This window comes from Aotus nancymaae, unplaced genomic scaffold (assembly GCF_030222135.1).
Source record: "Aotus nancymaae isolate 86718 unplaced genomic scaffold, 86718_ANA_hifiasm-v0.15.2.pri h1tg000022l_1, whole genome shotgun sequence".
In the NCBI taxonomy this organism is placed as follows: domain Eukaryota; kingdom Metazoa; phylum Chordata; class Mammalia; order Primates; family Aotidae; genus Aotus; species Aotus nancymaae.
The window spans coordinates 6,982,404-6,997,074 of NW_026988435.1; the positions used below are offsets into that span (position 1 = coordinate 6,982,404).

The following is a 14,671-nucleotide window of genomic DNA, read 5'->3' on the forward strand; positions in this document are numbered from 1 at the left end:
TTTTTTTTTTTTTTTTTGAGGAGTTTCGCTCTTGTTACCCAGGCTGGAGTGCGATGGCGCGATCTTGGCTCACCGCAACCTCCGCCTCCTGGGTTCAAGCAATTCTCCTGCCTCAGCCTCCTGAGTAGCTGGGATTACAGGCACGCGCCACCGTGCCCAGCTAATTTTTTGTATTTTTAGTAGAGACGGGGTTTCACCATGTTGACCAGGATGGTCTCGATCTCTTGACTTCATGATCCACCCGCCTACTTTTCAAATTTAACGGCAATCAAGGGCAGTAAACAAAGCAATAATGAGAGAAAATAATGAAACAGACTGTGAACTTACCTCCCAATCAAAACATAGATGACAACAGTGAGGAGAATGATTGCTACTGCTGCTGAAATGGAGATCATGACCACTTGGCTACTTTCACCGGAGATGGAGAAAGCTGTGACATTGAAGAGAAAAAATAAGAACAGGTGTTATCGTCATGACTGACACCTACATGGAACTGCAGATTAATTAAATTATTTGTGTCCAACTTTTACATGAAATATGGCTTAATGTCTGATACAGTGTTGAAAATATTCTTAGCGTTTAAAAAAATAGATATTTCCCATAATTTTGCTTGAAATTTCTACCTAATTAATAAGATTGAATACTGTGTCAATGACATCAGTCAAACATCATTTAAATGTCTCTTGTGCAAGATATGCTGTACTGAGTTTCTCCATCCTCAATAACAAAAAAACTTGTTGAACGAACCAGAAATTATGGAAGAATCTTAGGGAGATGAAGATTTCTCAGCATAAAATTTTAAAAAGCTTTCTAATTAAGCTTAGTTTAACTCCAATATCTGTATTCATTTAAAAAGTGATATAATACATGGACCTCAACACATACTACCAGCAAACTGTCCTTCTATCTCCTACCTTACAAATGGCTCCTAGCTCATTTATTCACCTAGACAAACAGTTGGCAAAAAGGCCCAGGAGCCAAATCTTGCCTGTGCCCTGTTTTTGTACAGCTCATGAGTTTAGAATGGTTTCACATTCCTTTTAACAGTCGTAAAAACTCAAAAGAACGGGATTTCATGACGTGAAAATTCTATATCAGGAAAGTCAAATCTTGCTGTCCATAAATAAAGTTTTATTGGAACATAGCCATGACCAATCATTAATCTGTGTATTGTCTATGACTGATTTTATGCTAGAATGGGCAAGTTGAGTAGCAGCAATAGAGAATGAATGTACATAAAGCCTGAAATATATCTGGCCTATACAAATAAAAAGTTTACTGACTCTCGACCCAGAACAATGCTTCTAAAACTTTAATGTTCACACAAACCACTCAGGAATCTCTGGAAAAGTAGTTTCTGATTCAGTCAATCCTGAGTAAGGAATGAGATTGTACATTTCTTATGAACACACAGGCAGTGCTGATGATGCTGAGTCCAGACCACAACATTTTGAGGATCAAGAATCTAGACCATAAATATAAAATAACCTTCTCCTCTCTATCTCCTAATCATTCTGCATCCAATTAATCATCAGACACTCTTAAATATCCTCATTTAAGTCTTCATTTATCTTCTGGATTATAATTAGAAATTCCTAAATTTGGTCTCTATTTGTATACTTTTCAAATCTTTTATCTTTTAGAATATTCCTTTTAAACCAGAAATTTTACCATGTCATTCCTATGCATAAAATTTTTGCATAGGAAAATTTTGGTTGTCCATCACTTTCAGGATAAAATGCAAATTTTATAGCAGAGCGTGTAAAAACCATTTAGGATCTGTTTCATGTTTAAATCTCCAGCCATGCCTCCTACAACTCCATAAGCATCCTAATCTCTAGATTTTGTAAAATACACACAATTTTCCTGGAACAGCCTCTTTTATGGCTCATATTTGCACATATTGTTCTTGTCATAAATGCTGATTAAATACCTGAAAACATCAGGACTCAAAAGAAGAGCAGATTTTAGTTATCTCAATACTATCACCTCTCCAGGAACCAACATGGCATCTTCAGCCTGAACAAATCTAAGTTTGGAATATTTTCTCTAAAATATGTGGTCTTAGGGATCATTAAATAATGCAAGAAAAGAAACGTGACAGATAGATTATTAGGAGTTTCCTGTGACTAGCATCTGAAAAACAGTGCTCAGAGTGTGGCAGGATGGCACACTCATAATATAAACTGTTGCAAGCCCTTTATTCTTTACTACCAGCAAACTATTGTTTATACCGCTGTGGCAGTCACAGGAGTGCTTGCTCAGATGTTCCTGCTGCAAAGAGTACAGAGAGCAGACAGCCTCCAGCTGCTGCACCTTCAGGATCCGCTATAGTCTTCAAGCACAGGTTATGTTTCCCTCGGTGACTTAACAGTACTGGCTAAGGATTACTGGAGCCTAACCATCCCTCCCCAGTGCAACACTGCTCAAATGGGCGATCTGTACTCGGAAGCTCCCCATTTGCTTGGGGAAGATCTGTACTCGGAAGCTCCCCATTTGCAACCCATTCTTTTTTCTCTCCTTCCCTTTAAAAATGACAGACCTCCATCTCAGTCTGAGGCTCTGCTTGCCTGGCTCAGCTCCATCTGCTTTTCATCCTTCACATGTATTTCTCCTATAAGGCTCTTATAGTTCCATCTCCGTACCTGCTTCCCAGAGCATCTGACTGATGCATCCCTATCCATTGGCTATAGATCTGTGAATGGTTTGTGAAATAGCTAAACCCAATATTTCAAAAATGCTTCATAAACATATAGTGATGACTTGAACTCATGCTTTTCAGTTTGCATACTGTAATAATTTTTAGGAAGTACTAAGGTATGAATTTTCTGGTTATTTTGATTAGCCAGCTTATAAAATAAAGCTCAGTGAAACTGGGAAGGAAAATATGATAGGAGAAAGAATAATTCTCTATTTCTTTTTCTGTTGAAAACAAAATTAAACTAGGATTCTCTACAGTTTTTTCTCTCTCTAAAAATATATGACTTTCAGAGACTATTTAAAGCACATAACTAAATCAGATCATTTTTGTTGCTAAAATTAGTAAATAATGTGAATGAATAATAGTGATGATTTACATAGGTGTCTAATAATTTAACATAATTGATAGCTATTACATTTCTTGGAAATTCAATTTGATTTTTTTTTCTGTCCCTCTGTTTCCAGTTATTTGCATTTTACTCCATCCTACACAGAGTCCTGGCTTTCTCTCTCAAAAGAATGATTTGGGGCTCATTCTTTTGAGTCAGAACTCCTGCATTTATACTTATTTGCTGTGTGACATAATTTTGTTGTTTGAGAATTAAATGAGTTAATACTAGTAAAACACTTACAGTAGTGCCAAGCATATATTAAGTGCTCATTAAACGTTACAAATTTTTATATTATTTCCCTGATGAAAATGTTGCAAAGGTATTCTATTTCCTACAAAATTATAGATGATGAATACCTAATTTTTATGCAGAAATTTCTGTATTTAATGATTTCATTCTCCTTTTGTCAGGCTTCCTTTATATCTCCTAATAATAGGGTCCAAGAAAGTAAGAATGCAGCATTTCAAGTCTCCATGTCAACTTTATTCCATAGACTGTTATTCTGGAAATTCTTCACATGTTCAAATTACGACTATTTATTTAAGTTCTTTTTTTTTTCATGTGCAATACTTGCACTGGTTCAACACTTCAAAACTTGGTGATTCTAGGTTTGTTGCTCCACTGACTAGATATGCAAACTTAAAAAAAAAAAAAAAACATAAGCTCTGCATCTTAGGTGATGCACACAAGGAAATAATAGTATCTGAATGGCTTACAGAACAGAATCAAACGAAATGTTTATCATCCTGCTTTATATACTGTCACATAGAAACATGGATTCTGGGATCAATGTATCCCTTGCCAATTGTGTGACTTTGGAAAACTTCCTTAGCCTCTCTATGCCTCAGTTTCTCCATCTATAAAATGAAGATGATAATAAATATAAAGTACTGAATACAAAAATAAGATATTTTAGAGCACTTAGAAAAAAATATGTGGTCTACTCTGCCTCCATCTCTTCTCTATAAAGTTCAGAAAGTATTATCTAGATTCTAGCTCAAAATACATTGTGTTCTACTAAGAAATATGCGTACATGTCATGAATGATAATTCGTATGTAATTAAAAAATTAAAACTGGTTGGGTGCAGTGGCTCACGACTGTAATTCCAGTACATTTGGAGGCCGAAGCAGTCGAATTACTTGACGTCAGTTGTTCGAGATCAGCCTGGCCGACATGGTGAAACCCTCATCTCTACTAGAAATAAAAAAATTAACTGGGTGTTGTGGCACACGCCTGTAATACCAGCTACAGAATCGCTTGAATCTGGGAGACAGATCTTGTAGTGAGCTGAGATCACACCAATGCACTCCAGCCTCAGTGACAGAGCAAGACTCAGTCTCAAAAAGAATAAATAAATACGTAAATTAAATAAAATTAAAACTGGAGAAAAAATGAAACTGTTGAATACAAACAAATTCTTTTGCCTATTTTTTAAAAAATCAACATATAAAAAATAAGGTTCTTATTAGATACTTAGAGTATTTAGGAATGTGTCATTTTGATTTAAAAAATAGTAATAGTGAGACAAAAAAAATTGCTGTCTTTTACCTCCTAAGACAAAAGGAAAAATTATGATGAAATAGCAAAAGTAAACTAACTTTTCTAAAGAACTTAAAATGTGTAATTCATAGTTTTTAAATAAATGAGGAAGGAGAAAAAATCTCATTTTTTTTTTTCATTCTTTTTCCTCTTCTCTCTCTCAATCAATGGAAGCATTTCTAATACAAAACTTACTTGGCAAAAATCCCAAGACCCTGCAGTTTTCAAATGAGATATTTCTTAAACCTCAGACACCAAAGCTGCATTAGAAGTTTATGCATAAATGCTACCACAGCAATATCTGTGATAAATCTGGAACTACATTAGAATTTTAAAATATATTGTTTTTGCAAATTTACTTATCAGAGAGGATTAAGTGTTAAGACCATATAAGATTATAGGGATGTTCCCAAATATGAATAAAAAGCATTTATCTAATAGTGATCTGAGCTTTTGCCTCATAATATGCCTGATTTCCACCACAGGACACAATAAAATTTGCTTTGCTACTTCTATTATTTCGAATCCCTCCTGATAAATCAAATATAGATTTTGTTATTTCCGTTGTTTCAAATATTCATATAAGTCCAGCACTTTGGAAGGCCGAGGCAGGTGGATCACCCTGAGGTCAGGAGTTTGAGACCAGCCTGACCAATATGATGAAACCCCATCTGTACTAAAAATACCAAAAAAGAAAAAAAAAATTAGCTGGACTTGGTGGTGTGTGGCTGTAGTTGCAGCTACTCGGGAGGCTGAGACAGGAGAATTGCTTGAATCTGAGAGGCAGAGGTTGCAGTGAGCTGAGATCCTGCTATTGCACTCCAGCTTGGGCGACAGAGCAGGGCTGTCTCAAAAAAAAAAAAATTTTTTTTTGAGGAAATTTAATCTGTCATCATTTCAAAAATAGAAACTTTCTTTGTACCAATCAGCATTTGCAAAAAGTCTTAGAAGTACTAGTGTTAAGTTACACTTATATTTTATATTGAGTCATCTACAATTTTTAATTTGTTTTAAACCTTGTTGGCACTTGCATTTCCATACTATTTCATGTATTATTTCTAATATCCTCTGAGAGTGATTTCTCCATACTCATTTTATCGTGACTATGACAAGAGGTCTTTAAGAATAGATTTATGTATTTGAGGATGGCAGATTTCCTTTGAGTAGAATTGTCATGGTTCAGCTGAGAGCAGATGATTTCTAAAAACATTAGCATCTCAATACCTGGCAGAATTTACAGCTCCTTATGGTAAGCGGCATTTCTAATTGTCTGACAGAAATTACGCCATAAAATATGTACTCCAACATGAGTAAACTTGATGGAGTAAATACTATATATCTAGAAAGAGTTTTATATTTTTAGGTCAATCCTGAATATTTTTATTAGTTATCAAATTTGGACACAAAAATACACCAATAACAATGAGATTTTATGTCAGAAACAAACTATCTAGAAGATGGGAACTACAGGTGTCAGGGAGAAGAGGGCAGATGGGAATGGTCAGAAGAGTATGATGCTTCTCTCAGCAGAGTGTTAAGCATTGCCAGACCCTTTCTGAATAATCTATTTCTAAAGGGTATGCATCACTGCTCATCTTTCCAGGCTATTTTACAACATTGAATTTAAGTTTCAGAAAACCAATAGTGATATATATATATATATATATATATATATATATATATATATATATAATTTTTCCTTTAACAATTAAAATAACACTTATTTACTAGAAATACAACTGGTTTGTGCCCTGTAGGAAAGATGACCTCAATCATTACATTTATTACCCCAACTGGATATTAACCAGTTTTGAATATATTAGCACATTTTTAACATATTATGACTGCGTAAACACACACACACACATACACACACACATATGCACACACACATAGTGATGTATCTGTTCTTCAAGTTTTTCTTAGAACAGGTTTTAATCTCTTACTAATCTGCTGAATAATTAATAAGTTAAATAAAATCAACTTGTATTCATTTTGTATTAGTGCCATAGACATGATTTTACCTTTTTGAAAATTATATTTTATCAAAGGACTTTTTAAAGTATGAAGAAAATTCATCTGAAAAAAGAAAAGTTGCTGGGAAAATGCTTACCAGTTTTAGGCCAATTTTAGCCAAATTTGGGGTTAAAGGAACAGGATATTCAAATTACTTGTGAATGTGAATAAAGTGATAAAACACATTTTAGAAAATCCTTATTCTCTATGTGATATGCTATTCAATGTGTTAAGGATTAAAACAAAATTAAGATTCTCATGGATCAGCAAGTTTCTTTTTTTGTAGTTCACTGAATCATTCAATGAACCTAGAATATCTGCAATGACAGGCACTGAAAGTGTGTTACGTGATTAAATAATGTTCCTCTAAAGCAATTTACAGCTAACAAAAAACCAGAAGCATTCCAAGCATTAGAATATGTTTGATTTGTGCAAGAGAAAAAAAGAAACACAAAATGTACGCCCACATAAACACAAATACTGTATACAGACACGGGGCTCTGCAAATTGCTAAATGTCCCAAGCAATATACCTTAAATTCATCACATTTGGTTAAGACTTAGAGATAATGAGAATAAGTGATCAGACATCTTTCAAAAGGCCCCTACCCTCTCCTCTAAACTACATTGAAATGATACATACAATCTGGACTGGTTTCAAACTCAAACTTGCGGCTGTTCGTCCCATATCCAGCGGCTGTTCGGGCTCGGATTTGGAATACGTATGTTGTGTCAGGCTTGAGGCCACTGATGGTAACATTTGTGGCTCTTGCTCTCAGAATGGTATAACTTGTCTCTTGTTCCTGCTTTGAGGTCAGAAAAAAAAATCATGTTAAAATCAAATCTTCATAATGCTTTAAAATGGTAAACAGTGAATCACTCAAACCTGATTCTTTTGTATTTTACCACAGATCATAGGATGGATTTAAAAAGTCATATCCATTATTTCAATTATTTTATTCTCTGAATGCAACATAGGGTTTTTTTTTTGTGTTTTTTTTTTGTTTTTTTTTTTGTTTTTTTTTTTTCCTTATGGAGTCTCACTCTGTTGCCCAGGCTGGAGTACAGTGGCACGAACTCGGCTTACCAAAACCTCTGCCTCCCAGGTTCAAGCGATTCTACTACCTCAGTCTCCCAAGTAGCTGGGACTACAGGCGTGCGCCATCATACCCAGCTAGTTGTTGTATTTTTAGTAGAGACGGAGTTTTGACATGTTGGCCAGTCTGATCTTGAACTCCTGACCTCAGGTGATCCACCTGCCTTAGGCTCCCAAAGTGCTGGGATTACAGGCGTGAGTCACTGTGCCCGACCCAACAGAGGCATTTCTAAAAGACAAAAATATTTACAGAATTTCCTAATTTCAGTATTATGATTTCTGCCCTGCATGTAAAGCAGGAAAAATTTGGCTTTATTCTAACTAACCAGTAAATATGTGAGGGAAGATATGCACTCTTCAAAGTCAAGGCTGAGAGAAAGCTTCAATCTAATTCCAATAATAAACTTACAAAGAAGAAAATATCCCTTTGAATTAAACCTAAATGGTGTCAGGGAAAAATGGCACCCACACAAATACAATGGAATTTCTAGAGCATTCCTATTAGGATTGCTATATTGATTCTGAAGTAGAACATTTTTCTATTAACCTTAAAATATTAAACCTAAAAAGGTTTTATATGTAGTTCTACATTAATTATTTTTAGCATAACTGTATTTGTGCTGTATTTAATTTAAGTCACTGTGGTTTGGTAGAGACAAAAATCTCCAGATCGAAGGCTAGAAATATTTCCCAACAAGGATCTCCCCTAGGAGATTAACACTGTACATTAAATTCACTGCACATTTTAGTGGTCTTTGTGTCAATCCTTGTTTACAAAAATTGAATTTATGTAGAATTATGTTTTTTTTCTGACATATATTATTATACACAGAGCTCTATGGGGAACCTGATTTCAAGCAATGGTACAATGTGCCTGAACCTAGGGTAGGGCCTGGAGTGGCTAATATAAAACACTGTAGATCCTCAACCAAAACTAGATTGAATAGTACAGAAAACATGTCATGCATTACCGACACCAAAGAAAGCTAGACTTTGTGTAGCTTAAATCCTAGATAAACTTTCTAAATATTACCAAGCATACTGTAAACACTTAGAATTAATTTTTAAATGTAGGTATATAAGATGCAAATAAGTATTTATATAAATATGTATTTTAAATAATATTACAGATATGTATGTATCAAAAAGTATTTAGGGAATAATCAATAGATTCGGCCATTTTTTTCCTGCATCGGTTAATAGTGTTTAAAAGTAATGGCCAGGTGTGATGGCTGACACCTATAATCCCAGTACTTTCGGAAGCCGAGGTGGGTGGATCACCTGAGTTAGGAGTTCAAGACCAGACTGGCCAACATGGTGAAACCCTGTCTCTGCTAAAAATACAAAAGTAGCCAGGCCTGGTGGCCTATGCCTGTATTTGGGAGGCTGAGGCAGGAGAATTGCTTGAACATGGGAGGTGGAGGTTGCAGTGATTCAAGATGATGCCATTGCACTCTAGCCTGGGCAACAAGAGTAAAACTCCATCTCAAAAAAAAAAAAAAAAAAAAAAAAAAGATGATTGTTGCATTTGTTGCAGGAGTTTGAAATAAGGCAAAATTTCAAATTTTAATTGTATACATTCACACCTTTCACAAACATAAAATGTTTAATACAATTAAAATTTGAGATTGGCCTCATAGATCTAAATGTTAGGTGTTGTTCTCCCAGTTCTGAAATCTAGCTTAAACTGAAGCACATCATTGATTTTTTAAAATTTTGTGGCATCATTTATGAACGTGAATTCTTATCTTTGCCCATTCTATCGTCACACTTCTGAAAGTAGATCACAATCATGTGAGTATTTGATTTTACCACAGTAGAGGACTGAAAGCTAAGACAAAACTTATTTCTACTATAATTTTGGAACAATGAAGTTTATTTGGCACCATTATTTTTAACCAAAAAGACATACCTATCTCTGTGAGAGAGACTGAAAAAAATGACATTATACTTGAGAAATACATTAACTTCAAGCAAGGAAATAGCTACATAACACAAAACAATGTTTCTACATTATGCATTTTTGCACAGTTGATTATGCCAATAATTCTCGTAACGATCTATTCTCATGTAGAGAAAGTACCTGATATAGGGAAAAACATACTAAAGCAGGACTTACGGCTGCCACAATTCAAAACAGAGTCCTAATATTTATTAGCAGTGAGGCTGCGGGAAATTTATATAATGTCAGTTTCAGTTTTCTTATTTGTAAAAGAACTCACTTTCCTACTTTCATAAGGTTATTATACAGCTCAAACTTAAGTAACATCCACAGAAATGTTCTGTAAATATAAACTGCTATATAAATGTGCAATTTGCATTTAATTCATTTTCACACACTTTATAAACTGAAGCAGTTAGACAAATATCTAGTGTGCACTTTAGTGGCTGTGAAACTAACTAGCTGTGATTCTAAGGTTTAAACATATCTTGCCTTTAAACTTTATCATCATTTATAAGCAGAAAAAAAATGAGTTACTTAGAATTATGGAATACTCCCCACTCCATTCAGGGCAAAATAACCACATACCTATTCTTTTTTAATAATTTTAAAATTTGGAGTAAAAATAACCATGTTCATGTTTTCTTAATGATTGCATTACCAAGCCACAACTTTATGTCAGGCAAATTTATCCACCCCCACCCTTTTAAATTTCCTTCTACAGAGTCAAGAAAGCTTTTCATCATCAGTTAAATAATACAATATTTTTATTACTAGCACAATGTTTCTATTTGTATTGAATGAAATGCATGTGACTGTGAAGGTCAGGAAATGATGCTTGAGGCAATGAACTAAAAAAAATAGTTCACATATAGACTAAGAAATCACAATGAAGTAGGTGGTCTTGTAGGGGTCTTGGTGTAAAAGGATATAGATGTCATGGCTATTGCCCTAACTAGCTGGATTAAGTTGGCAGTGGCATCTTTGATGTTGCTTATTGCTGTAGAATAGGGGGTATTCAACAAGATGCTTTCTAAACCTTCCTCTACCAATAATCAAAAACGTCACGTGGCCATGGTTCTATACAGTGCTCTACCATTTACCAGCAATGACACTGGTTTCTTTGCAAGAGTGCAGCTCATGAGTAAACAGCCTCTTTCCTACACAGCGCAATACTGCAACGTTGTTTCCCCACCTTTTCATAGTATTTGACCTCATAGTCCAATATGATCCCATTAGGGTGTTCGGGTTCTTGCCAGGACAAAGAGATGCTATTTCTGGATGTCCGATCTTTCTTAATCGTCAGGATAGGCGATGGAGCTGTAAAGAGAGGATGGGAGGGAAAGGTGGAAGGAAGCAAGTTAATGGGTTGGAAAGAATGGTGAGTGAAAACAGAGAGAGAAGAGAACATGCAAATGGAGTCTCTCATTGTTCCAATTTTTGGCAGGAAAGCACTATTTCCATTTCCAAGGCTCTTGAGTATTAATCTGGCCCCATATCCAGGCTCAACAGCTGGATTATAGCCCTGGTACATGCAGGCCTAGGGAAAATGAACTGGGATTCTCTGCTGCTGGTGGACTAGTGGCAAGTGAGCAGATGTTTTCAATCTGCTACTATAATGTAAGCAATGAAATATATTTGATATATTAAAAAAAGAACAAAACATCAGGACTACCTATTTGTTATAATGTTGCAAAGTTATTAATGCCAGATTCTTCAGCTCATTGATAACATTTTCATATGCAGCTCTGCAAGAGGTGCATATGAAACCCATTATGCACAAGGAGTCCCATGGTATCCATAGGTAATAATAATATTTAGTGTATTGTAAAATAGATATGATTTAGGACATATTACAGTAGGTCTTGACTTCTGACAAAAATCTCTTGAATACAAAAAAAAGGAAATAGTCTTCTTTTCTACATTTTTATTTCTTAAATAAAATGTAAAATAATTTAATGAAACATATCAAGGAAATGACTGCTATATGTGTTACAATTACCTAACATGTTTTGAAATGTCTTATTTGGTGGTGATTCTACATTTGCTAAGTTTTGCTAAGCATTATCGAAAGTATGGAATACGAATAAAAACGCCATCTGTTTGGATCAGATATCATAGGGTCAAATTCATTTCTAACTGAAGATTAAATATATTTTAAGTGATTTCCTTCTGCAAATCCTTCCATTAAAAAGAAAAATGTATACTATTATCAAAGTACTTCTGCTTTCAAATCTGAATCTTGCTTCCCTAGCCAATCAAAACGTCTCACTACAGTTCAGTGGTACCCTGTCTTAATGGAATGCAGCAAAATAAACTACAAACATACAACCAACAAAAACTCAAGAATCTTTAGATACATTAACTGTTGAATTGTTTTCATTGTTAGAGAACTTGTTTTTATGTAGATTTTTCTCAAATCAAGGACTATAAGAACCTCATGTATTTGTACTGCCCACAAGTTAGCAGAAGTTCCATATCTGTTGATGTTTCTATGATTATCACACGATGACATTTGCATCTGACCTCACATTCAAACTGTTCCTGTCTATAAATGCTTTTCATTTTTATTCTTTACCCATAATAGAAACTTTCATTATGCTTGCCTTGTGCCATTTCAGAGAAAACTGTACACCAAAAGATATAATATACTGCAAAATTTTCCATCCACTTGTTTTTATTATTTGTAAGATCTCACAGGAACACTTTTCTAATTAAAGCACGGGTTGTCCTGGGAATGATGACTTAATCTTTTATTTTTTTTTTCCTTCTTTTGAGTTAGGGTTTTGTCCTTGTTGCCCAGGCTAGTGTGTAGTGATGTGATCTCTGCTCACTGCAGCCTCTACCTCCCAGGCTAAAGCAATCCTTCTGGCTTAGCCTCCCGAGTAGCTGAGATTACAGGCTTGTGCCACCACCATCAGCATTTTTAAAAATTATTTGTAGAGACAAGGTTTTGTCATGTTGTCCCAGCTGAACTTGAACTCCTGGGCTCAAGTGATTCTCCCTGCTAGGCCTCTCAAAGTGCTAGGATTACAGAGGTAAACCACCATGCTTGACCTGACTTAATCTTTTGCCAAGGAAAAATGTAGGGGTTACTTTTCTGATGAAAAACTACATTCATTTTCTTATCAACCTTTTGTTCCCATTAGAAATTAACATCTTTTCCTATAAATTAACATCCTTTACCTTTCATTGTCAATTCATCATCTGTTCAATAATCCTCTATTTTAGTCTCTAAATAGGTTTCATCCCCACAACCCTGTGATTTGCTCTCTAAAGTTGATTTAAAGTAAAAGATGTTATTTTTCTTATAATTTAGTTGAAGCTTTATAAACATATTCAATAGTTATAAATGTATTCCTGAATTATAAAGAGATATGTGGATTTTTTAAAAAATATTTTACTTTTACTTACTTTAATAGTTAGAAAAATCAATTCATTATCCAATCACTAATTTAAAAAAAAATTGCAGCCCCAACGTCTTTGGACTCAAATTTTGCATTTTCTACAATGAGGAAATCCTACTAATTTTTCTGCTGAAGTAAGTCCATTAGTGGAGTCACATTTAATATCTGTTTCAAGAGCATTTCAAGAAGCTTGATGTTGGAACACTTTTCTGTTAAATTCATGAAGTCCTACATTTAATTTGAATACCACCATGAAACTTTTATTATTTTCCTAGTGGTTGAAATTCATTTCCAAAGAAGTTTTGAAAATAACCAGGTACAGCATCCCTCCTTTTAAAAAAGAAGAGTGAGAAAATAATTCATTTCAAAGAACAGTTGTGATGAGGATGGCATTAACTTTTTAATGAAAGCTTTGAGGGCTGTTTCGAGGGTCTGTCCAAATTTTACTACTTCTGCACTGGGCAGGACTTTATAACTGTTGAATTTCTTCAAAGCTCTTTGGGCAAGCTACAGGACCCTGTTGGACTGTAATAAATAGCCTTTTGTAATTCCACACTTACTTAAGTAAAGGCAATTGCTTGAAGCTTGTGCCATAGCTATGTTAAATGAACCTTTTCTGATTGCTGCTTTTAGGCCCCTGTTAAGTCATTTGTTCTGCTCTTTTAATACACGCCCCTTGTGCTGGCTGCATTTCAGCAAAGTTCAACTCAGTACACCAGCTGGAAGCCCACTACTTTTAGGCAATGCTCATCAATATTTTAATGTTAATAAATAATTAAAAGAAATTGTTTTTCTTTCTCCTGATAAATAATGTGGACATAATTAAACATAATGGAGAAAGAGACAAATTCTAGGCATCCATTGTATCAATGCTTTTAAAAAGTTTTTTAGAACACTTTTTAATTCATGTTTTGAAGTATAATTTATTATTTTATGTGCTGTAACACAATTTAGAAAATTAGTGAGAAACAATAATACAAATTATGTTTTTCATTAATTTTCAGATATCAAAGAGTAATTTGTTCAATTTACTAATTTGCGAATTCATAGAAATTCTTTAAATCAGTATTTTTCTGTATAAAAATCATGATATTGCAATGTACACTGTAAGACAGATTTACTTCATTTTCATTCTTCTGTTTTTTAAATCTGCAATTTGAGAGAATGGAGGGTAATGGTTATACAAAATAGAAAAAAAAAAAAAACCTTTCAACTTCCTTAAGACTGGAGAAATGCTGGAAGCTACAGGAGAAATTAAGAAGGAAGAGAAAGCTCAGGGATTTTTTTTTTTTTTTGGCAAAAATTCTGGTATATATGCTAAAATCACAATTGCCAGTAAATGGCCTAATGGCCTAGGTTTTCTGTGTGTGTGTGTGTTTTTTTTTCTTTGATACAGAGTTTTGCTCTTGCCGCCCAGGCTGGAGTGCAATAGAGCAATCTCGGCTCAATGCAATCTCTGCCTCCGGGTTTCAAGAGATTTTCCTGCCTCAGCTTCCCAAGTAACTGAGATTACAGAAGTGCACCACCATGCCCAGTTAATTTTTGTATTTTTAATAGAGACAGGGTTTCACCATGTTG

At 34.5% G+C, this 14,671-nt stretch overlaps 1 protein-coding gene across 2 annotated transcripts in view; it reads right to left on the reverse strand.

Moving 5' to 3' along the window:
- EPHA3 (EPH receptor A3) overlaps positions 1-14,671 on the reverse strand; it is a 374,626-nt gene that overhangs the window by 67,284 nt on the left and 292,671 nt on the right. The window contains exons 6-8 of one of the 2 annotated variants that reach the window (XM_064380008.1): positions 10,882-11,006; positions 7,292-7,451; positions 328-430 (exon numbers count right to left, since the gene is read on the reverse strand). In XM_064380008.1, the coding sequence (XP_064236078.1) occupies positions 328-430; positions 7,292-7,451; positions 10,882-11,006 (388 nt within the window). Of the gene's footprint in view, positions 1-327; positions 431-7,291; positions 7,455-10,881; positions 11,007-14,671 lie in introns of both variants that reach the window. The other variant, XM_064380007.1, reaches the window with a different exon arrangement.